Here is a 24,764-nt window from a genome sequence, read left to right as displayed (position 1 = left end):
TCGCCAACTCACCGACCTCAATTCAAACACGATTACAGATGACCATCTTGTTCCCGGTCCAATAGCGAAGCACCGTGATACACAACGGCTATGCAAGCTATTGTGGCGGCAAGCCCAAGGAACACAGATCGCTCTTTTGAGCCCCAGCCGCAGCGATTTGCGGAGGCAGCAAACATATGCCGGATTTGCTTGAGCGATTGTACATATGCCCAAGGTATTCAGTCGATGGAAACAGTATCGAACCAACGAACCTCCCAGACGCAGAATTTCAAAGTAAGAAACGAGCTGCAAATCTAGGTTGCATCCGCTTTCTAATCAAACGACACGGATTTGACGGGTTTGCCTCCGAAACTGCGCCCAGTCCTTGCGAGAAGCACGAAAAAAATCTACGAATGAAACGTGGAAAACTGGACCACTCTCATGCTAATGCCGCCTCCCGTCAGACCCAAGCGTTAGCCAGGGGCAAAATTGGCCATCCATGCAAAAGCTTGCTAATTTCGGTATCATGCTTCGAACGAACCTTATCACTGAGAGATCGATCGGCAGCAGAAGCAACGCGATGCTGATCATCGCAGCTCAGCGGGTTCAAAGTGAACGACCGCGATGATTCAGACAGAAACAGTGGCTCATTATTCTATTTCTCCCTCGCTTCTTGACGTCTTTGGCAGTGACAAGTCCTCGAATGCCGGCATGCCTCCTTATACGAACCGTCGCCTCCTCGGCTAAAGATCGTGAGATTTCCATCGGGCAACTCTCTGACTAAGGCCGTTTCCAGTTCACGATCTAACTCATAAAGTCAATCGCCGAGACTAGCATACGCACAGCGCTACCTTGAAGGGGAAAGGAGTTGAGACCAATAGTTCCGCCGGTTGACGGGATGGAAAAGACGTTTAAAGCTGCCGTCTCCAGGCTGTGACTCGAGTCGCGCTTCTTTTCTTCTGGCCATCGCGAATCCACTCGTTCTGTCGACGATCAGCCAAGCACAGTCTCTCGTTCACTCGTTCTCAAGTCCGAGTATACAAGTCCAACTACATACACACAGTTATACAACTGCCTCGACAACCGACCTTCGTTCGCTTCTCGACTCAACCATGGCTCGCGCACTCGCTCTTCTCGCCTTTTCCAGCGCCGTCCTGGCTGCTCAATCCACCACCGTCAAGCTCCTGCTGCCCTTTGCCGATCCCCAGCCTCTCGTCGCCTCCGTCATCGCCGCCGACAGCACGGCCACGACCTATGCCGTAGGATGCCCGCCAGGAACCGATACTGAGGACTGCGGCTTTGCAGAGAGCCAGACCGTCACTCAGGGCCCGACCACTTATGGCTTCACCATGTCCTACTCTGGAGATGACGGCTTTTAGTAAGTGAGATGCTATTCAGACCTGGTGATGCCCAGAAATGACTTTATATTGCTTCCACAACCATTCATACCGTACCCAAGACCGTCCGATGTATGAATGCAAGCTTACGCTTCCAACAGCACCGAGGCTGCCCAGTGCAAGCTCTCCAGCGCGGTCGACGTCGCCTCCTGCAGCGCCTCCGTCACCCAAGACGACGGCAACGGTAACACCATGGCCACTGCCAGCGTCGGCACCGTCACCTTTTTGGACCTGCAGTACCCCGTTACCGTCACCGCCGGTCTCGACAAGCTCCAAGCCGCTCCCAAGGCCACGCCCACCGATGCTTCCGCTCCCACCGGCACCGGCTCATCCGCGGCTTCTCAGACGTCTGCTTCTTCCGGAGCTGCGTCTACGACCCTGGCCAGGCAGACGACCACCACCGGCACTCAGACCGGCACTCAAACCGTCTCATCGACTGCTGGGCCCACGACCACCAACGCTGCCGGTATTCTGAACGCTCGCAACGGTCTGTTGGCCGGTGTTGCTGCCATCATCGGTAGCGCTATGATGCTGTAATGGAACGGGCCAAGACATGTATTGATACATAGGTAGGAATTGCGTTGAAGATCTTTGAACATCCGCGCTGTGGATAATTTTGAATGAGCTTTGAACAAAGCCATCTGCTGTACATGAATCGCTGCAACGTATGTATACCCCTAGACACGATGTAGCACAATGATGAACGGCGTTTCTGGTCACTTTTGCCTTGTTTGTACGCCGGCTGAACGGACGCATCGTATGGTATGCCTTGCGGCCTTTTATCAATGAACAGCTTGAAACACAGCATTGAATCTTGGACCGTTCTGCAGTCAATTCGCGTCCGCAGTCTACATTCTACCGTTGTTCTAGATACACTTCGCGCATTTATATGTCTCGCGGACGGACCCGTCCGTCCATCACAACCATCACACATTCTCTACACAAAACACACACTACGCCACTCTTCAGAAATCCTACGGCAATCTCACTGTTGGTACTCTGTACGAAACTCCCAACCTACCTTATTCACCAACCTTCACAAACACCCAACATGAACTTCCCCTCGCACAGCCGCTACCACAGCTTCTCCCGCACCTCGCCCCTGGACGCCGTCATCGCCGCCTCCACGGTCATGGCCTTGCTCCTCGTCGTGTGCATGGCGCTGCTCATCTGCGCGACCGCATGGCTGGTGGCTTCCGCGCGCGGCGGCAGAGCGGCCGCCACCAACCGGAACGGCAGAAACAAGAGAGCGGTCCGGTGGGGGGACGTTGGCGATGCGTGCTTGAGGGAGACGTATTGTCCCGATGAGAGGAGGATTGGCAGTATGGGATATTCGTCGGGGGTTGGTTTTGGGGTGTATTCGGATCATGTCTGATTCTGATGCTCGCTTTTCTTGCTTGGATCGGTTTATGTTGGGCTTGGCTTGGCTCGGTTTGGTTTGGTTCGTCATGATGAGTTTCGGCGTTGATTGTGTTACGAGTATGAGCGTTGGCTGGAAAAGGATGTAGAGGTTGGGTTTACGGCGTCGACGTCTTCTCTGCCGTCGAGCCAGCTGCTGCAGTTGACACACCGACGAGACTGCATATTCCATATTCCCTTGGTCAGCTTTTTCATTTCTTTCAGATCCCAACCTCATTAGGAACGCAATACAATGAATAAGAAAATCGCAAAATTATCACCTTCTCATTGATCCGCTTCAGGCAATACGGGCACTTCTTGGAATACTTGATGATGGGATCCGTCCCCACGAGCTCATACACGTGCGCCAGCCCGTACAGCGAAAAGCCGACCATGACAAACGACACCATCTGATAGATGAAGGTGCCGTAGGCCATGACGACGGCGCCGTCGGACTGCGCCTGGTGCAGCGTGTTGTAGCCGCCGTTGGGCGCGGAGGCGTTGTAGTGCGGGCCGGGGCGCAGGACGGCGAACTTTTCCTCAATGTTCTTGTTGATGGGGAGGATGACGGAGATGGGGGGCATGAGGATGGCGCTGACGAAGGACTTGACGAGGTCGGTGAAGGCGGCGGCGAGGCTGGGGCCGGGTTTGGTTAACTTAACGAGGTTTCTTTGCGTCGTTGATGTTTGATATATTGGTGGTGGTGTGTGTTTTGTGAGATGTGTGTGTGTGTATGGCTTGTATGTATGCCTTCTTGATACAACGTGTAGTTTGCTGCTTTTTGGCTGTGTTTGGGGAAACAGGAGGAGGACAAGAAAGACAACTCACATCAAACCAAATGCAATCTGCAGGATGTTGCCCTGAAACGCAAAATCCACGAACCCGTTGAAGAAGCGCGTCACCTTTGTCCGGCCCTTGTCCAGCAGCGAATGCGTCTCGCTGGGGCCCCCGAACTCGACGTCGCGGGAGGGCATCGCTGGGCGTTTGTTGGAGGAGGAGCTCATTGTGTTCGCCTTTGTCTCTTTTCTGAAGGAGAACGTTGGAACATGAAGTGATGACTCGTCGATGCATTGTAGCTGAGCCTTATCTATCTAACGAGAGTGGGTAAAAGATACAGGGCATTGGACTTCAATACTATGCGGGATTCGTGCCCAAAGATCGACAGCTGTCCACGAGCTTCTCGCTCATTTCCTGTTTAGGCAATCCATGGCGCAGATGGCGCTGGCGGTAAATGCGCTCCAGGGCAGTTTTGCGTGGGGATAAGCGAGGAGAAGCAACAGGGCCAGTGAACAGATATGTTTCAGTAGGTAATTGCGTTGACGATGTCTTCATTATTTACGCGGCATGATTCAAATGCGTTATGCTCATTATGTTTCAGAGATGTTCATCGCTTCTGCGAGCGGATTAGCGAGGTTTGCCCTCGTGGCGTCTTGCCTTGAGCCTTTTCTTCAGCCGCCTGTAGAGTTGCATACCAGCCCCCGGTGATCCATTGATCCGTCTAGACCCCAGCCATGCTCACAATAACTGAGCAAACAAAGGGAAAAAATTGCAAATATTATATGGCCGAAATACTCGTCCCCCCAGCGCCAGCACCAGGTTTAAAAAAAAGGCCAACAACAAAAGATTGAGCTTTCACTTCTTTAGAACCTCTCCTTGGAGTACCTCTCCCGCTCCCTCTTCTCCCTCTTCCACAGGAAGGCAAACTTGCCCACCCAGAAGAGCGCCGACACGATCATGAGCGCCGCGGCGGCCCAGGTCAAGCCGTAGAACTTGGTCCCCTGGGTGGCCACGAGGGTGACGGGCTCGCCCTTGTCGTTGATGGCGCTCACGGCGACGGCGGACGCGGCCGTGGCGATGATGCTGCCGAGGGTAATTGTGGCGGCGGCCAGCAGCGCCAGGGCGCCGTTGACCATGAGGACGAGCCTCTTGTCCTGCAGCAGGAATGCGGGGATGCACGCCAGCATGGCGAGGCCGCTGAAGCCGACGCCGAGGACGTAGAAGACGAAGAGGGCCAGCAGGGCGCCGTTGAGCGTGTCGATGCTGCTCTGGATCGAGCCGGGCCAGTGGATGTCGGCGAGGTTGATGTCGAGCGGGCCGATGGAGAGCTGCTGGTCCAGGATGGCGGTCAGGTTGAAGCGGTCTATGGCTTGTTAGCATGGGATTCGTTCATTGTCGGGTTACGATGGCAAATGTTGGGAACTCACTGGCTGGAGACGACGACGTGCAGTTGGTGGTGTTGAGCTTGAAATGCGACGTCGTCGCGTTGGGCCCGAAGCTGCCCATGCAGGCGTTCATGATGTGGAGCGAGTACCAGTCGTCGATGCCCAGCTCGTCGGCGAGGTCCTCCGCCAGGTCGCCCGCGATGTCGTTGATCTTGCCCTTGACGTCGTCCTTGAGATCGTCGACCTTGTCTGTGATCTTGTCCCAGATGCTCTCCGAGTCGTCATCGTCGTTGCTGCTGCTGTCTGAGCTGTCGTCACTTTGGAACATGTCTTGGCCCAGCCTGGATGCGTTTAGCTACGGTCGAGGGTTAGCACAACTTGTTGAGTGAAGAGCTTTGAGTGGGGGGGGGGTTGAGCTTGACATACCCTGATGACGGCATATTCCTCCATGAAGCCCTTCTGATGACCGGCGAATAACGCAAGGTTTGTCAAGACAAAGGCGACAAGGGAGAATATCAGGGGTATAAGGACGGCGAATCTTAACAGATTAGCCATGGTGACTGGTGTGTATATAGAAGAAAGAGAGGTATGAAAGAAGGTATCGCCAGGATGCACTTCTAATACGGCAAACGAGAGATTAGTAGGTCGTAGAAGAGGAGAAGAGTTTGGGCGCATGTGGCTGGCAGACAGAACCACCACGCCTCTATATACCTACTCTTGACCCGTGGGCTGAGCTACTAAGGTAGCAGCCATGATTGTGTGAATTGAGGCTTCGGCTGCTATTGATCAAGCGCGCGCACACACCCACGGCTGCTCACATCTGGCTCAACTTGTTTTACTTGATCCCCGTCAAAGGGATTGGACCAGGAAACAAGGTACGCGTATCAAACGTTCATGTTGGGGGTCAAAGAGGCAGCCAAAGGGGAACTGGACAAGTCCGATTCATGCATTGTTGTGCTGCTGCAGATTGCCACAGGCCGGTGGCTTGGATTGGCTAGCCGCGCGACAATCAAGCGAAAAGGCTGTTCAGAACAAGGCCAGAAGAGCGCAAATCAGTCTGAAACAATTTGACGGCAAGACGAGCATGAATGCTTTTTTCGCCTCTTGGGCTGGTGGGATGGGCGCTTTGCATCACGAGGGTGGCGCGGCTCGTGATCAATTGGCTGGGAGGTGGTCAAAAGTTGGCGATTGTCGTGAGCCACGGACAAGGGTGTCGATTGGATGTCTTGGATGTCTAACTGACTGTGATTTGTGTAGCCAAATAGCGTTGATTTGTCGCAGAGATGGACAAAGATGTGAACAATGGCCTATATGGTTATGTAAGCTGTTTGAATGTCCTTCTGTGCCATTTTGTTCATCATTGAGACTCAGGATTGGGCTATTGATGCATCATTCACTCATTAATCAGATCGTGAATCGACAGACTCTCAAACATTGAAGCCGATTGCCGCTGTGGGTCTCGCAAACGACAGCCGCGCTCCCATACAGCGGCGGCCTTACAGGGGGTTTTGAAGGCTGGAAACGGCAATCCGGGGCGCTGACAGCCAGTCGATGAGCCGCTGAGACCGACGTTTGGCGCTGGCGGCTCCTGAAACGAGCGGCTGGCGTTTGAGACATGGAACTCACAAATTGAGGTTCGTAGTACAGCGTGAGGCTATGAGACTTCTTGCTAGTAGATATACGGGACGAGATGAAGCGGGTACACTCATAGGTATCAATGGGAGAGTGGTTGAGAACACCCATTGATGGGTTCTTCGAAGTGCAACTCCAACGAGTTGTATCTGCAAGATCTTTCTGGAGAGCTTGCACGCACGTGTATCTTATTCGACATTGAGAACGAAAGAAAAGTCTCAGCCACTAGAGGGTCACTTTATGCTACAAAACATGCAGCTTGTGTGTCGGAGGGCCATCAGTCGTCTGTGGTAACAGTCCGGCTAGAATACATGTTAAGTCTCACCGCAGTTTATTATAGGTATTTTAGATAAACCTGCGATAATCCTAAGCGAAGCTGTAAAGCAGCTAAGCGCAGGGATTACTAGAGAGTTGCTGCTTCTTAGCTTTACTTAGTTATTTAATTAATAATTTCCTAAGCGCTAGGGAAGTTAATAAAAAAGTTATATAGCAATTAGTTATTTTTACCTTATTAACCGCTTTTAAAGGTATTTAAGACTCCTAGTTATAGTGTTTTTATAAGGTTAAAGTTAGTATTATAATATTATAATTATAAAGTCTTAAAATCCTTTAATATTTATATACTTTATTAATATTATAAATTATTAAATTATATATATATAGTCTAAAGTATTATAATAATATTAATACTAAATAAATTAGTATTATTTAAGCATTTAAATAATACTAATTTTATTTTTTATAAATGCTTAGAATAGAAGGGAAGATGCCTTAAGTAAATATCCTAAATAATATCTCTAAAAGTTAACTAATAAGTATTATTAATTTTAGTTATATAACTGCATAAGCCTAGTAATATATATAACCTATATTATATATTTATAATGCTTAAGTAGTAATCTATATATACTATATTTATAAATATATTTTTCTTTTAAATCTTACCTTAATTAAGACTTTTAACCTTTAGCCTTTTTAAGTATTTATTATAGTATTATTAATAGTATTATTAATAGTATTATTAATAGTATTATTAATAGCTCTTACTGCTACTATAGCTTTTACTATTATAGCACCTCCTTTACTACTACTACCTAAAGATCCTAGTCTTATACTCTTTAAAAATACTCTTAATATTCTTATATATAAATACACTTACTATTTATAGTTTAAGTATAATAATAAATTTATTAATTTAAGAAAGCTTAAAGGCCTTTTTATAAGTAAATGCCTAAACTGCTGCTAGTAGTAAAAAGCTAATAAAGGGCTATTTATTAAATAATATATTTATTCTTTACTCCTCTTTTTTATAGCTATTACTAACCTTACTATAAATCTCTTAAGCTATAAGGTTATTCTCTAGCTTAAGTAAATAAGTTATTTCTAATATCTAGTTACTTAAGCAGGCTTAGTAGTATAAAGTTCTCCCCCTTTAATAGCTATAGCTTATTACCCTTTATATTACTAGTCTTATTAATCTTTTACTTTTTTATATACTTAGGTTACTTTTTTATATTAATAGCTTAGTATAGTTCTTTTATTAAGGCATAAACCTTAATAATACTTTTTAAAAATAAGATATATATTAAGAGCAGGCGTTAATTTAATATAAGTATTATATAGCTTAGCATGCTAAGGAGATTCCCTCTTTAACCTTAATAACCTTTTAATTAATAGCTATATCCTAACCTTTTTAGTTTAATACTTAAAATAATAAGTATTATAACTTTTTCTTTTACTATTTATACTAGCTTTTTAAGCCCTTATCTGCTTATAATCTTACTTATAATACTTATATTTATTATATTAACGCTTTTAAAAATATAAATACTAGGCATTAAATATATCTTTATTATAGTTAAATATATTTATAATTCTACTTTCTTATAATACTAAGTAATAAATAGTTTTTTTACTAAGTATATAATAAGGTAAGCTAACTTAATTAACCTAGTTAACCTAGCTAATATAGCTATTATTTAAAACTATCTCCTTTTAAAAGCAGGTATAATTTAAATATATCTTTTTTATAATAAATACTTTTTTCTTAACACTCTTAGGGCTATAAGATAATGCCTATAGCTACTATTTAAGAGCTAGTTAAGCTAGATATTTCTTTTAAAAGCAACCTTAGTGCTATTACCTTAATACTATTTAACTAGTATTTTATTAATATCTAGCAGGCATAATTAAATAAGCACTAAATAAAGCTTTACTCTTAATATTAAACTAAGTGGTTTAGCTAATGCCTTATAAGCAGTATTTACTATTACTATTAAAAAAAGAATATAACTTACTGCCTTAATAAACTATACTTTTATTTTACTAAGAATAACCTTAATTTTAAAAATATACTAACCTATCTCTTAAAGCTATTTTAAGTTAAGGAGATACTTATTATATATATTTATATTTATATATAGATATTCTAGTATTATAAGTAATAGTATAAGTATTAAAGGCATATAATTAGTTTTTTATATAATACTAAAAGTATATATATATAACTGCTATTACTTTCTTTAGACTTTAATATAATTATCTTATAGCCTATTAATAAAATAGACTAAGTATATATAGTATAGTAATTTAAAAAGCAGTTCTATATACACTAGTATTATATTTAATAATAGCTAATATTCTTAAAAAAGCACTATCCTAGCTATAAAGATATTTTAATTAATAAAGAGTAGCTTAGCTAGCTTTTAGTAAATAAGGATATTTCTTAAAATATCTTAAACTATTACTAAGCTAAAGTTAATATTAAAAAAGTAATAGCTAATAAGAATCTGCCTAATAATAATAATTTTAACACTACTACTATACCTAACCTTATTATAGCCTAGGCTAACCTTAATTAGCTTTATATAAAGCTAAAGGGTTAAGCCTAAGCACCTTTTAAGTAAATCTCTTTTTAACTATCCTAGTATATACCTTTATAGTTATTATAGCAGCAGCAGCCTTATTTATAAATGCTTAATATTTAGTTAACCTTTTTAAGTAAGTTTAATAAATTATAGCCTTTATTATCCTTTATATTTCTAACTCTTTTTCTAAAAGGTTAAGCTAACTTTATCTAGCTTTATATATGCCTTATTACTTACTAATAGTACCTTGCTTTTACTATAAGATAGTATAATAGCTATTTTACTTAGTATCTGCAGTTCTATTATATTAAGTTTAATATATATATATATTCCTTTATAAACACTTATAGCTCTTTTTTTATTAAAAGGCCTGGCTAAGCAGCTTAATATATACTTATAGTAAATAATATTTAAGCAGTATTTAATAATAATACTTTTAATACTTAGGCCCTGCTAAACTTTATTATTTACTACTTAGGCAGCTTTTAAAGCACCTGCCTTTACTAAAGCAGTAAGAGGTAGGCCTTAAAAGTAATAGTATATACTTTAAGCTATCTTAATACCTTTTTAATATTTTTTATAGTAAATAATTACTAAGAGAGTCTTTAATACTATATACCTTACTACTAAGTATAGTAAATAGCCTTTAATTAAAATAAGATTAAGATTTTAATATAAAACCTTAAAAATAACCTTTATATTATAGCTTATTATTTTAACTTCTAGTTTAAAACTTTTTTATAAACTGTTATTCTCCTTAAGCTATAAATATTAAAATATTAGTATTATTATAAGTAGTAGGCTTATAGTAGCATTTATATTTATAAGCTATACTAAACTAAAGATAGCCTAAAGGTTAATCTCTTTAATATAGCTAATTATTAAGCATTTACTAATTATTAAAGGCTATTTATAAATGCTTTTAATCCTTAACCTAAGTATGCTAATTTATATAAAAAGGGCAACCCTCTAGCTTATAAGTAATAAAAGCTAATATTCTAGCTCTTTTTAAATATTATTAATATTATATAAGTCTATAAGTGCTTTAAGGCATATTACCTTTATTACTACTAGCTTTTTAATAGCAGGCTTATAAATAGTAAAGTCTATTAGTTTTATTTCTTTTATACTTTTTATAAAGGCCTTATTTTAATATATAATTTTAATCTTATTTACTTTATATTTAATAATATATATAATAATATAAGGTTAAATAATTATAATTACCTTTTTACTATTATATAGCTTACTAACTATAATATCTCTCTTATTATAAGTTTTTATACTATCCTCTCCTATATTATAAAGTATATTAATAAGGCTAAGGTTTATAATATATTATATAAAGATATTACTAAGGCTATCCTTTTTATAATTAGCAGTAACTAGCCTTTAATTAGCTTTATAATAAAGTTTATAAATAAGTTAATAGCTAAAAGAGATTAATTAAGCTAGGAGGTTTATTATTTTTTATTAAACTTATTATTATAAGAAAGTATATATATTATAATTACTATTAACTGCTAACCTATTAAAGTATAACTCTAGACTAAGATTATTATTAAAAAAGGTATTTACTTTATATAGTTAATATATAGTAAATATCTTGCTTAATAATTAAAGTATAAGAATATAAGCTATTTTATATAACTTATTATAATAAACTAGTCTAAGCTTAAATGCTTTAAAAAGGCAAAAGCATATATTCTTAATTATTTCTTAAAATACTACCTAGATTAAGAACTAAATAAGCTTAAGTAGTATTACTATATATAGCTTATACTATACTATACTTATTAAGATCTTATAAGCCTTATAACTATAAAAGGCATTTAATTTAATAGCTTTTAAAAGGCCTTTTAGTATTATATTAAGATATACCCTAGTATATACCTTAATAATTACTATTTTAACCTCTTACTACTACCTCTTAAAGAGTTTAAAAAAGAAGAGTAAGATAAAAAAGCAGTTATTAATAATAAATAGTAATAGCTAGTAATATAACTACTAAATCTTAAGCTTAAAATAAAAGATATAAAAATGCTTAAAAATTACTTTATTAACCTCTTTTATAATTAGTAACTTTATATTAAGTATTATCTAGACCTTTTATAGTTTAAGAATTACTATTAAAAGCAGCTAAAGAGTAATAACCTTTTTATTATAAAAGATACTATAATAAATATAAAAATGCAGTAGTTAAACCTTAAGCAGCATTTAGTCTTTAATTTATTTATTAACTATCTTAATAATTAACTTAACTTTTTAAAGCTAAACCCCCCTTCTTTTTATATATAGATTAATAGCCTAGGCAGTATTAGTAAGTCCTTTTTTATTAAGGCTATTTTTATAAAGCTATAATAAATAGTGCTTTTTAATTAGCAGGTTATAGCTAGAGCTATATTAACTAGCATAGCTATAAATATAATTAATAGTATTATACTTTATTCTTTACTATAGTTACTTATTTTTAAAATATTAAGTAATTTACTATCTCTTTTTACTACTAATATCTTTAATATTTATAATAAATTATATTATATTTAATATCTTATTATTAATAAAAAGTCTATAATAGGCTTATATATAATAAGATATATTAATTATTAATTATAAAAGATCTTCTTAATATACTAGAATAAGTATTTTAGTAGTTAAAGTATCCTTTTTTTAAGCGACTTTTATTAACTGCCCTTAGTTATAAAATGCCCTCTCTTTACTATAGAGCCTTAAAGTAAAATTAATTTATTAAGGCATAATATATATAGGTTAATTAGTATTATAGTTAAGTTATAGTAGGTTATTTATTAAGTAAGGGATAATTAGGCTTTATTCTGCCTTACTCTTTAATACCTATATTAAAATATTCCTATAATTAAAGATTAGCATTTACTATATATATAAACTTAGGCTCTGCTATTATTAAATAAGGTTTAGTAATTTAACTTAGCTATTTAAATCTATTTTATTAATACTTAAGTTTAAGAGTATAACCTTAATTATATAAAAAGGCTAAGTAAGCTATATATTTATATTATAGCTTTTAATACTAGCCTTAAAGTATAAAAAGCTAATTCTTTATTTATTAAAAACCTTAACTAGTGCTTATATCTTTATATTAGCATATATATAATATTAATAAAGAATATCTAGATATTTATAAGCCTAGTTAATAGCATAATTAGCTAAGTTTATAATATTTTATAAATATAAAATATTAAAGATCCTTATACCTAGCACTTAGCTATTATACTTATAAAATTTAATTATTATAATAGTCCTCCTTATCTTAAAGGAGTATAGTTATAAAAAGTAATGCTTATTTTTTAATTTACTTAAGACTTTATTAAAGGAAGTGCCTTATATAGCTAAATATAATTTCCTTTAATAATAGCTTATACTATTACTATTTATAAATTATAAGGCTATATAGTAAAATAGGCTATAGTTAATATATTATAAAAGGATTTCTTTATAAGTTTAATATATATAATAGTCTTATATATTAAAATACTATAGGGCATTTTATTTAATGCTTTTTTTAATTTACTTACTATTTATAGTAATACTAACCTAGCTAAGGATCCTTACTACCTTAATTATTAGTAATATTTACCTTAAATAATACTAGCACTAACTGCTATTTCTTTTACTTAAATTATCTTTATTATTATTCCTTTCTTTCTCTCTTTTTTTTTATTACCTTTATAGCTTTATTATATATAATTAATATTTAAATAGTAATAGCCTTACCCCTTAATACTAATTATATATATTACCTTATATATACCTTTTATATAAATAAATTCTAAAATTCTATTCCTTTTTTAAATTAAAATATAATTAAAGACTAATAATTATAAAAACAGTAATAATACCTTTTTTCTTTAACACTAGCGCTTATTTATAAAAGATATACTTAGCTATAGTCTTTTAAGCCTTGCAGGCCTGCTTATAGCTTACTTTATTATTATTACTTTTATTATTATTATTTAACTTAAGCGCTAGATCTTTATTATTAAGTATATTAATTATAAGATAAATAGCTATATAGTATTACTTTATTACTTAGTGTATTATTAGTATAAAGTATAAAAAGTAGGAAATTTATAAATAAACCTTTTTATCTTCTTTATTAATAGTATAATTAAGTCTTTAAATAAAGGGTATAAGCTAATAATAGCTATAGCATATATTTAATAATAAAAACAGTTTAAAAAAAAAAAAGGAATATACTAAAGTCTGCATTTATAGCTGCCCTTATTATAAAGCTTATAGCGCTAAGAGCTTTTTTTTAAATTTATATATTAATTAAAAGAAGTTGCCTTTTTACTAATAATAAGGCTTTTAATATAATTCTTATATAGCAGATCCTATAAGGTTACTACTATTACTACTACTACTACTACTACTACTGCTATTACTACTACTATTACTACTACTACTACTACTACTTATAATAAGCTAGCGCTATTATTATTAACCTAAGACTATATTATTTATTTCTTTAGCTTTTACTAAAAGTAATATAAAGTTAGCGCTTAAAAATATAAAGGATAAAAAGAGATATACTATTTTAAAAGAAGTAGCCTTAGGCATAGTAATAGCTTTACCCTTACCTTTAAGGTTAGCTTTATGCTTACCTTTTAAGTTAGCTTTTTTAAAAGGCATAGTAAAGATCTTAAGTAGGTTAATAAAAAGGGTAGTAATAAAAATAAAGATAATAAGCATAATAATAAAGGAAAAAGAAAAGGGAAAAAAGCAGGAATAGTAACTTAATATATATATTTTATTTATAATATATAAGGCTGTCTAGTGTTTAATACTATTATAAACGCCTTTTTATTTAATTTATATTCTACTGCCTATATTATAAAAAAGCCTTTAAAACAGTAGTATAAACATAAAGCATAAAGCTATATATTAAAAGGCGCTAAATATTAAGCATTTTATTATTTAATTAAAGTAGTAATATTATAATAACCTCTTTTAAGCATTATATATATAAGCTTTATAGTCTTTTAAGCCTTATATATATATATATAAGTATTATAATCTCCTTCTCTAAGCCTTATATATATAAGCGCTATAATACCTTCCTTTAAGCCTTATATATATAAGCGTTATAATATCCTTTAAGCCTTATATATATAAGTGTTATAACTTATCCCTTATAAGTAATAATATCTCTTCTCCTTATAATACTAGCTAGATATTAATATTATAATTAGTATAATAGTTTAAAAAAGGTAGTAGCCTTTAGCTATTATATTAATTATATATACACCTGCCTTTTATATATAAGATATTTAATAAAATAGCTAAAGTAATAATACTACCTTATAGTAAAGCGCTTAACTTTTATAAAAGCAGTTAGAAAAAAGGCTTTAAGCCTTTTTACTTATATAAAAGCTAAGTATTATAAGATAAGTAACTAGGTCTTTAAATCTAGCTTACAGTATATTAAAGCTAGTATATAAAGAGTTTTTACCTTTTTACTATTTTAGCTGTTTTTCTTTATAATAAGATAACCTTTATAAGCAGTAGATTATGCCTGCTAGCTAGGCTTAGGTATAGCTATAATAGCGCTTAGCAGAAGTAATTAAAGGTATAAGGGCATTGCCTTTTTTACTATGCTTATAAATATAATCTATAGCTTTAAGAGGGCCCTTTATATTATAAAGCAGCTAGAAGGTTAAGCGTTTAAATCCTATATAAGGCTTCTTTTTATAACTTTTTTTTCTATATATACTATTAAGGCTGTTAATAATAAGGCTCTTAATAGTAATAATAATTATAAAGAGGGCAGGCAGGGCGTAATATTAATTATCTATATTTAATAAGGCGCTAAAGCTGCGCTTACGCTTTCCATACAGCAGCTTCGCTTAAGCCCCTATAAACGCCTTTAGCAGGCATTAGACTTATACTACAGCAGGGTAGCTAATGCAGAAAGGGAGCTATAGGATTGCTTTAAGCGCATCTAGATCTCAGCCCAGATCAATCTGTACAAGATCGGAGTTAGCTGAAGGAAAAGTGAGCTGATACGGCATCTCATCCTTCGCCTAGTCTGTATGCTGGCGTTTAACTTCCCAGCTTCCCCAGGCGCCGAAGTTAACATCTTGCGGGGATCTCGAGTTTCCTATTCTGGCAATCGGCAATCAGCCTAGTCCCGCAACTCGCCGGCATACAAATGCTATGTACAACTACGCGTATAAGAAGAATCACGAGAACTGGCGATATTCCGTTGTTGGCTACACAAAGACATATAAAGTTCAAGTAATTGGACTGTTTCCCGCCTTGAATCACAATAATTGCACAGCCTCAGACAAACATGTACGGTGAAAGCATAAGTACAAGTATAGAACTGTTTCCAGAACCCTTGCCATCTTCAAGATAAGTGGACAACCAAAGTCGTCAAGGACCAACATCACTGTAGCTGCCCTCCGCCACGTCACGACTCCTGCAATCACGAGCCCGTCTGCAGCTTCGCCTACACGTATTTGTCCGGATGCATAGACTTATCGCGACATATCCACCCGCTCAACTGCTCCAATTGGCGAGGCGATCCCTGTTTGCTTAGAAGTACATGCACGTACTGCAGCTCCCCATCACGACTGCTGTCCTGTACTCCGTGAAATGTAGAGTGCGGCTCTTTCAGACTGATTCACGGTTGATGGTGGTGATTGATAGGACTGGCAGCGTCCCACATCCAGCATACCGAGGCGTTAGGTAGGATGTTGAAATGCGCGTCTCTATATAATCTATGTACTAGAAATAAACGAAATATCAAGATTTCAATAAGCAGTATCATGCGACAGTTGCACAAAGTATAAATATCGTTGTATATAAATTAATAAGGTGGTAATATTAGCAGTAACAACTGAATATATATGTAGCCTGTAATCCCCGTTCTGTATACATGTACGCAGCTTTCTGTCGCGCTTTCCTGATAAATCGCGACCTCATTCATGACTACCTTACGCATCATCGCTATTGCCCCTTTCCAACCTTCCTCCCCATTGTGCTTTTAACTGTCCTGATCCAATGGCTCACGAAGTTGAAGCCTCCATATCCATGTCGTCCACATGCAGCGAGGACTATCAGACAGCTTCGGAAGGCCTAGACCGCGCCACTCCCAGCCAGTGGAAAGCCGTCCTCCAACGCAATGGAATTGAGAAAGCGGCGTCTCCCGACATAACCAATCCATTCATGGTCAGCCAACTGAGAGCGAACCTCGAGCACCATAAGAAAACGTATCCTCAGCCGGACGAGAACGCTTGGCCAAGCTGCTCCGGCCCCACAAATCCCTTCACATCGATACAGCTCCGGATGATACACGGGTCTCATGTATACAACACTCGATCGAAGAAGAGGAAGCTTGGAACCAAGCACCCTGCCCTGCAGGGCCCTGTGCTTGAACCCTGCGGGTCAAGCAACCGAAACCGTTCCATATATCATGGTGATCCCAGGAAACGAGGCGGCACTGTTCAGCCACTTGGACTGCGTTCCGCTGCCGGTGGCAAGCCAACGAAGTTGGGCCGCTATCTTAATCACAACAAGCCAAGGAAGCAGGTCCGCATTATTTCTCAAAGCAAGCCGAACAAGGGGAACCGCACCCAAGTTCTCGAGCGCGGCGAGTCCAGCAAGCAGGGCTCGCGTGCAGGTGCTCAGCTGAGAACACGCGGCTCTCCGCTAGTCGGGCCTCCAGTCTGCCGGCAGAGCATCACAAGGGCAACTCTCAAGGTAGAAGGGTGCCTCAACATCAGCACTCAGAAAATTGGGCTGTTAGAGGAGCACGTTCTCCACACCGCGAGCGAGGTAGCTCTCACCCAGTCGCAGCATGACTTTGGCATCAGATTACGCATTGCCAAGCTGCCATCAGAAGAAGCGTGGGAAGCATTGAGCTGGCCACTTGAACTGGACTTCTTCTTTGATCCCAACAGCGATGCCGTGCTGGTCGTCAACAATACAATACTGGCAACGCGGGAGTTGCTTCTCATCAAGCAGCTGTCAACGGCGCCTAAGAAAAGGCCGACCAAGATCGGTGCTTTCGAAAAGGCAGCCCTCGAGTCCTCATCCTCATATAGCTTTTTCGTGTCGGATAGACATATGTTCGACATCACTGTCCTCCCACGACGCTATGTGGCCTCAACTTCGGCGCCTCTAAGACTGCTGACGCAAGGCGGTAAAAGGACAGTTGATATGCTGTCGCAGCAAGCCGTCCCGTCGGCAGCCAAGAGGATGAAGACGAGAGCAATGCACGGCCAGTCTAAAGGCAAGGAGAAAGGGAAAGAACCAATGGCCTGGTGGGAAGAGACGGAAAAGGAAACAAGCCACCTGGCCAAGAACAAGGGCAAAGGAAAGGGTAAGGCAACCGACGAACCGAGTAACTCAAAGGAGACAACAAGCGGACAAGACACACCGGACAGACAAGAGACAACCGACGCATCGAAGGCATCCACCGCCATTCAGACGCGGTCATCCACTGAGCTCGTTTTTGCAAGCGCTTCTCCATTTCCCAGCGGTTCGGATCTTCGAGCTGGATACATCTCAACTGCCAAACATCCGTTGAGCGATCTTCCACATAATGCTTCCATCAAGATTGCCAATGCCACCAGGGAGGAAGATTACACGCTCATCCGCAGGGACATGATCGCAAACCAACCCTATACCGTGGTTTTCAAGGCTCACCATTCCAAGTTTTCTGGACAGCTGGTAGCGGTCAAAATATGGCACAGTGTCTTCGATCTCGATTTTGTTCCCAATGCGGGCGTGAGGGTTATATCCCAAGTCAGCGAGCATTTCATACGCGAGGTGAGAAATCACACGAAAGTGAACGAGCATGTAAGTGATAGCCATCCTAGGAATTCATACAAAGCGCAGACTGCTGACGCAATTTAGCCCATGATTGCCACCCTCTATAGCTTTGATGTGAGGTTCCTGGCTCTGTATATAGAGCACATCGATGCGCGTGACCTGGCCAAATTTCGCCATCGTGGAAAGAATCCCCACTGCACGTTGGACGACAGCGATGCGGAGCGGATTTTGCACGGCATAGCCGGTGCCCTCAACTTCATCCATAGCAAAGGAGTCGTCCACAATGACATCAAGCCGTCGAATATCCTCTACACTCAGGATAGGGGCCCTGTCCTTATCGATTTTGGGTGGTCGTCTGACCCGGAGACTGTTCATGTCGCGGGAACCCCTTGGTATATCCCGCCCGAATACCCAAGGGAAGGTTCGCGCGGTCCAGCGGGTGACATCTTTGCCTTCGGCGTTGTCATGCTGTTTCTGATGCGCAAGATCCCCCTCCCTGAGCTTCTGTCACCACCGTTGAAATGGCAGATCGGTCACCTGCGGTCGAAGGGTCCCGAAGCCCTTGCAGCTATGGAAACTATGACTAGATGGGTACGGATCGTTGAGAAAGTTGTGGATGAGCTTAGAAATGTTTGCGATGAGAGTGGTGGTGGGATAATAGAAGACGTCGTCAGTCGTATAGCAGAGCCTAGAGGCGAACGTAGACTGACAGGGCCTGAGATGATTTGGATGTTGGAATTGACCATTGAAGGGAGTGGCTAGCCAGCACCCCGGCCGAACTATTGAACATCATGCTGAATCTACATATTAACCTTTATACTGCCACTTTAATTACGAAAGAATGATTCGACTTCTACTAGTATTACATGCTGTGAAATAAATTATCAATAATATTTATAATATATTCTTTTATTTTAGTTTGAGTAAGAGATATAATATAAGATAAAATATAATTATTAATAATATAAAATCATGATAAATTACACTCTTAGGAAGTGTGTTATACACTTTTAAAGCTCTATTAGGATAGCCATTAGGCTGGGTTGGTTACCCAGTTGATATAAGGTTGCTCCGTATAACCCACCTGAGGTACCTATCCCAGTTAAGGAATCTTACCTTACCTTAGCTGGCAAGGCTGGTTGGCTGGGTACTCTGGGTACCTGGGGAAGGCACCGGACTGCTACTAACCCTTACCTGGGCTTGCCTGTTTTCCCATTTCGAATTCATTGTTTCCCCTCTACATCTTCCGCAGACTGTCGCACGTCTCTCATACCACCTCACAATGGAGTATAGACTGCCTCAGATTAATATGTTCACTCGCGATGAGTGGGATTGGCCATTTCTCAAGTTTAACCTCAAGCGCGAAGACCTGTTCACGACCCTTCACGATCGCTTCAACATGCACCGGCTGCCTCTACAAGATCCTATGGCATTCCACCGAGATGTATGCGAAGCTGTGGCCTACTCTGGAACATTAGAGGAATTTTACTCGCAGATGGAGGAGCGCAAAGCCCAGCGGGCCAAGGAGATGAACAAAGCATGGGATGATATCTGCTTTCTGATTGCTTCGGGGCCTTGGGTTCTCGCATGCCCGTTGTGCTACGACGCAGAAACTGGTGATGTGAAGACACCGCCAGACACGTTGAATGACTCCATGCCGCAGAAGTGGGCGCTCTTTAACTATTTTAGCCGCTCACTGTCATTTGATACCTTGATAAGATATTTTGACGGCTATGTTCGAGACCGGCGCAAGAAAGTGGAAGACCGCGAGCGCAGGGCAGACGAACGCTTGGCGAGATTGATGAGGCAGGCTGCGGCAAAACGCGCAGCATCTGCTGCTGTTGATGCTACAAAAGCGGCACCTCAAACCCCTCCCAAGGCAGCGCACCACCAGCCAAAAACGTCCCACGACGCGTCGACTTCATATCCTCCCAGCGACAGGTCACGACGCTCGTCGACTCGAAGGCGACACGAGAAAGCAACGCATCCTTCAACGACCGCAAATCCGACGACACAAAAGAGAAGGAGCGACGAAGACACGCGAGGGCCCCAGCGGAAGAGGCGGCGCACGAGGAGTGAAAGCGCTGGGGAGGATGACGATGCTGTGTGGATTGCTGCTGAGCATGACAGCTGGGAGGCCGAAGAGCCTGCGCCGACGCCGAGACATGCCGCGAAGCGTGAGCGAACAGACGATCACCCGGACGAGCGGGGAAACAAGCGGTCGAAGAGATATGTATCCAGTCAGGAAGACGATTCCGAACACTTGCACTATCATTCCTCCCCAGACGAGCGAGAGAATGAGTGGTTAAGACCATTTTCCGACGCGGAAGAAGAGAATGAATTCCTACACCACTACGATTCTCTCGACGAGCAAGAGGGTATCCCACCAGGGACATATTCATCGGATGTGGAAGAAAAGACTGGATACGTGCGACATCTCGACGTCACAGACAGTGAAAATGAACAGACCTTGAAGGAGAATCGCCATTCTAACTTCGAAACCCAATGGCCCATGTTCCCTCAAGACCGCATGCCCAGCCCAACTCCGTCCCTGGATTCATTCTACACGTGCCAAGAAGCAGCAGAAGAGGAAAAGGAAGAGGGAGCGGCGAACTCTGGACGCCTTGAGGAAGGCCAGACATCTTCACACGAAAATACGGAAGGGCGTGCGGCCAACGACACCACTGATGAAGCAGCGGACGCCAAGAAACATATGACGAAGCCTCGAGCGCTCCGCCGGCAACGAGTTGAAAGAAGGCGTTCACGCACGGAGTCCGAAATGTCGCCTCCGAAGGAGCAACCGCGTCAGAAGAAGCGCCAAGAGCGAAAATCTGTCGAGCAACTTCTGCAGTCGAAGCGGTCTTCCAGACGTACTGCTGGGCAGCCGTTGTTTTTCCTCGATGATAATGCGACACCTTGCGTGGCAGGCGTTAAACGGAGGATCAGACGACGCTAATGGCATAGAATACAGAGTGACCCTTGAATCTGGCAGGGCCAGGGACAGTGAGCAGCGTCTCAGTTGTTCGGGCCCAAGGCGACTGAGACTGAGTGCTGGCTGGCTATAAGGCATACTCGTTAACCTGGCAGGGCCGGGGGCAGCGAGCAGCCTTTTGGCTCGGCTAACAGCCTATAGATGGTCGATGCGTCTTGTAGCATGGTCGTTAATCTGACAGGGTCGGAGGCAGCGGCGTAGCTCAAGAAGGGCTCGATCATACTGAGGCTGGTCCTGGAGACATGGTCGTTATCCTGGCAGGGCTGGGTGCAGCGGCGGAGTCTCTAGGGGCCTCAGCAGGTTGCCTGGGATAACCGACATTCTCTCTGGCCTGCGGCGGAGTAGGCCGTGAGAGGAGATGTGTTGATTGAGTTGATTGATACCCCAGTGACGACGTTAGCGACGACGTTACGACTTGTTTTCAGCGGGCATACCTGGATTTAGCGGGCGTTTTGGAGCGTTTGGTTGAATGACATTGTGAGCGATTGGCCTTTTGCGCTCAACATCTTTTGTTGCTCCGTCCACTGCTGGCTGCTCTTCACTCCCGTACCTAGGCGGAGACTCGGAAGGGTGGCAAAGGGAAGGCCATTAAGATATCACGGTAAGAGTGAATCACTGATACCAAGGTAAGTACCCGTAGTCAAAGTTTCGATAGAGACCAGACTCGAGATAGGCAGCATCGCCACCAGAGGAAAGCGTAGTGACTTGAGGTGTGAGTCAAGCTGGTGCTTGTGCACACGCATCCGTAAAGAAAGGTGTAAATGGCCCCGTTGGTGACAAAGAACGGTGATGGTTCTTTCATCATTCATGCTTGACTGGAAGCTGATTGATGCAAAAGAAAAATGACCATTGTCACCAAGAAGGCTTCTTTGTGATCACGTAGAAGCTACTTGAAACTCACTTTGGAGAGGGCACCTTCTCAGGCACATGCGGCGCTTCACGTGAAGGCATCACCATCTGCCTTCAGGGCATGTGAGCGCCAGGCCACCGCTAACGCCGCTCCGTGATCGCCTAACCTAACCTACCGCACCGCCATCCGCTACTGAGCCCCTCCACAGCACCTCCACGATGGCCCGCTGCAGCCCATCGTCATCCCTGGGAACGAGCCCACTTGAAGTGCATCTCCAACCTACCTTACTTTCATACATTTATGCTGCGCTTCCATTATCTCTTATCTGTTTCTCCTCTCACCACCGCCTTTGCTTACATACATACCTACTGCACCTCCTCCATTGTCAACGACCTCGCATCAACAAGTCGCCTGAATAGCCTCAGCCGAACAGGCTTCCATCCTTCATCCCTCGCCTGAATAAGACAAGACAACAACAGCTGTTGGAGGGGCTTACTTACACTCGATTCGCCCACGCCACTAGCTGTTTAGCTCCATGGCAGAGTAAACGCGCCGTATTATTACTTCCCTTCCTCCTCCTCCCGTCATCCTCACCTTTTCCATCCGTGCCACTTCTCTCCAACGATGCTCTCGCATCGTCCCTCGAATCTTCGCCGACATCGTCTCCGAGTACGCTGACGCGATCGACAATGCGATAAGCAACCTCTTCGACCCACCCGCGCGCCAACCATTCCGTGATTCTTCACCATCCATTCTGGACTCGTCCAACCTCCAACCCTTCTCGTTTCCGTCCTATCATTTCTTCTTGTCTTACCACTGCCTCGCCTACGACCAACCCTCTTTCCTTCTCCCCCAGACCGTGTCCTCGCCGTATCGCCTGTGCGGCCTCTGCAGAGACAATGTCGTCCTCTCTCGAGGCCAAGATCGTGGTCCTGGGTGCCCAAAACGTGGGCAAGACGTCCCTTGTTATGCGGTACTGCAAGGGCTCCTTCAACCCGGCACAGGTAACGTCCACCGTGGGCGCCAGCTTCCTGACCAAGCGCGTGGTCGACAATGACTCCGACACTGTTGTGCGCCTCCAGATCTGGGACACGGGTATGTGCATCTTGTTGCCTTTGGTGTTGTGTACCATTGCCATTTGTCGTGCCTCATGCATCCCTGCCTGGCCGTGCCTTGCCTTGCCTCTGCGCAGTGTTTGCCTTGACAGGCTTCTTGCCTGATGATGAATCCTTCTCGCCCTAGCATCGTGTAATGCTGCTGCTGCACGACGCAAACATGTTCCTGCTGACTCGCTGTGCAGCCGGCCAAGAGCGCTTCCGCTCCATCTCCCGCTTATACTACCGCGGCGCCAACGCATGCATCCTCTGCTACAGCATCACCGATGCCCAATCCTTTACCGACATGGGCGAGTGGCTGACCGAGCTGCGCCGCAACCTGCCGTCAGACGTCGTCCTGCACGTCGTAGGCACAAAGGCCGACATCGTTGCCCGCGATCCTTCCCTGCGCCAGGTTCCCTTTGAGCGCTGCATCGCCTACGTCGCCGAGAATCTGTCACCGGGCCTCGGCAGCACGCCGCCTCCGACCGCCACGCCCAACAACGGCCCCTTGTTTCCCTTCATGGGTGGTCTCGAGCCCCGGAGCCCCAGCTCTAAGCGGAGCTCCGGCTTCTGGGGCCAGGAGGTCGGCTGGGACGCCTGCCACGAGATCAGCGCCGAGAGCGGCGAGGGCGTCGAGGAGGTCTTCCGCGTCGTGGCGCGGAAGCTCGTCGAGCAGAACCGCAAGATGCAGCAGGCCCTGCTCCAGGCCACCGCCACGCCCAACACCCCCGGGTACGAGTCCGGTATGGACGGAGGGTACTTTGAGGGCATGAACGGCCGCGGAAGCTTCCGCCTCGGGCGGGACCGGCGGAGCTGGCTGTTCCCGCCGGGATTCTCGCCCGCCGTGACGATTGACAGGGCCGGGTCCACGCAGGAGCAGGATCAGCAGGTGGAGATTCGCCAGAAGCAGCGGCAGAGCAGTTGCTGCTGAATGGTCCAAGTTTTCTTCATAAAGGCTTGGGCTTTCCCTGGCAATTCCACGCTGGCTGAAGTCTTATAGGCCTCGCCCTCTGAAGGCTTCTCGTCACAGCCTAACGGTGGCTTCGAAAGGCGACTCAGGGTTCGGTCTTCATTCACCCCACTTTGCGTATTCTTTTCTTGTACAAGCGAGACTTGGCGAGATATCTCTTTCTCTCGATATCGTTTACAGGAAAACTGCTTTAGAGAATACTGGTACGCGGCGTTCAGGATAACTATTTACATTTGCAACTTTGCGCGGAAACATGGGGCTGGAAAAGGAAATGCGGCACCGGGTCACGATGGGACGACGGGAAATGGGGCCGCAGGGATTTCTTTCTTCTTTGCGTTTATTTGCTTTTCTATTTGTCTTTGCTTTATGTAGAAAGATCTGGGAAAGAGAGCTCTCACGAGACATGGTTTTGTAACTTTCGTTGGTTTTATCTTGCTTTTTGGGGGAGGGGGGATTTAAGGGATATTACGGACAGTGTGTTGAGTCATTTGTGGTTTCTGTACGTCGTACTTGTCATTTGCTTCTCTCTTTCTTCCATCTATGAAACGAGCTGGCTTCTTGTTTTCTTTGCATGTCTGAGTCTTGCGTTTGAATGGGAGGTAG

General features: G+C 42.3%; 7 protein-coding genes across 7 annotated transcripts; 5 read left to right on the top strand and 2 right to left on the bottom strand.

The window, feature by feature from the left end:
* Positions 1 to 1,091: 1,091 nt before the first annotated feature.
* On the top strand, positions 1,092 to 1,913 carry BBK36DRAFT_1155629 (hypothetical protein; the record flags this gene model as incomplete). The annotated part of the gene is made up of 2 exons (XM_024893848.1): positions 1,092 to 1,357; positions 1,478 to 1,913. 2 exons carry the CDS (start codon positions 1,092 to 1,094, stop codon positions 1,911 to 1,913), a joined length of 702 nt encoding a protein of 233 aa, XP_024754163.1.
* Positions 1,914 to 2,427: 514 nt separating this feature from the next.
* Positions 2,428 to 2,751, top strand: BBK36DRAFT_1155628 (hypothetical protein; the record flags this gene model as incomplete). Its single annotated transcript, XM_024893847.1, has 1 exon — positions 2,428 to 2,751. The coding sequence occupies one exon, from the start codon at positions 2,428 to 2,430 to the stop codon at positions 2,749 to 2,751; it is 324 nt and encodes a 107-aa protein (XP_024754162.1).
* A 98-nt stretch (positions 2,752 to 2,849) lies between these two features.
* On the bottom strand, positions 2,850 to 3,748 carry BBK36DRAFT_139762 (gated mechanosensitive channel; the record flags this gene model as incomplete). The annotated part of the gene is made up of 3 exons (XM_024897464.1): positions 2,850 to 2,954; positions 3,056 to 3,410; positions 3,603 to 3,748. 3 exons carry the CDS (start codon positions 3,746 to 3,748, stop codon positions 2,850 to 2,852), a joined length of 606 nt encoding a protein of 201 aa, XP_024754161.1.
* Positions 3,749 to 4,220: 472 nt separating this feature from the next.
* Positions 4,221 to 5,953, bottom strand: BBK36DRAFT_167661 (hypothetical protein). Its single transcript, XM_024897790.1, is given in 11 exon segments — positions 4,221 to 4,237; positions 4,280 to 4,312; positions 4,328 to 4,391; positions 4,414 to 4,914; positions 4,979 to 5,291; positions 5,363 to 5,501; positions 5,525 to 5,620; positions 5,656 to 5,726; positions 5,737 to 5,757; positions 5,781 to 5,884; positions 5,898 to 5,953. 3 exon segments carry the CDS (start codon positions 5,489 to 5,491, stop codon positions 4,415 to 4,417), a joined length of 942 nt encoding a protein of 313 aa, XP_024754160.1. The 5' UTR covers positions 5,492 to 5,501; positions 5,525 to 5,620; positions 5,656 to 5,726; positions 5,737 to 5,757; positions 5,781 to 5,884; positions 5,898 to 5,953; the 3' UTR covers positions 4,221 to 4,237; positions 4,280 to 4,312; positions 4,328 to 4,391; position 4,414.
* Positions 5,954 to 16,509: 10,556 nt separating this feature from the next.
* Positions 16,510 to 19,014, top strand: BBK36DRAFT_1175726 (kinase-like protein; the record flags this gene model as incomplete). Its single annotated transcript, XM_024895987.1, has 3 exons — positions 16,510 to 18,279; positions 18,392 to 18,452; positions 18,527 to 19,014. The coding sequence occupies 3 exons, from the start codon at positions 16,510 to 16,512 to the stop codon at positions 19,012 to 19,014; spliced, it is 2,319 nt and encodes a 772-aa protein (XP_024754159.1).
* Positions 19,015 to 19,534: 520 nt separating this feature from the next.
* BBK36DRAFT_1175723 (hypothetical protein) lies at positions 19,535 to 21,208 on the top strand (the record flags this gene model as incomplete). The annotated part of the gene is made up of 2 exons (XM_024895986.1): positions 19,535 to 20,630; positions 20,886 to 21,208. 2 exons carry the CDS (start codon positions 19,535 to 19,537, stop codon positions 21,206 to 21,208), a joined length of 1,419 nt encoding a protein of 472 aa, XP_024754158.1.
* A 1,785-nt stretch (positions 21,209 to 22,993) lies between these two features.
* Positions 22,994 to 24,122, top strand: BBK36DRAFT_1137488 (rab type ras GTPase; the record flags this gene model as incomplete). The annotated part of the gene is made up of 2 exons (XM_024893165.1): positions 22,994 to 23,189; positions 23,395 to 24,122. 2 exons carry the CDS (start codon positions 22,994 to 22,996, stop codon positions 24,120 to 24,122), a joined length of 924 nt encoding a protein of 307 aa, XP_024754157.1.
* Between the last annotated feature and the right edge of the window lie 642 nt (positions 24,123 to 24,764).

Source organism: Trichoderma citrinoviride (genome assembly GCF_003025115.1).
Source record: "Trichoderma citrinoviride strain TUCIM 6016 unplaced genomic scaffold BBK36scaffold_1, whole genome shotgun sequence".
NCBI classification, from domain to species: Eukaryota; Fungi; Ascomycota; class Sordariomycetes; order Hypocreales; family Hypocreaceae; genus Trichoderma; species Trichoderma citrinoviride.
This window is presented reverse-complemented; position numbering and strand designations above follow the sequence as displayed.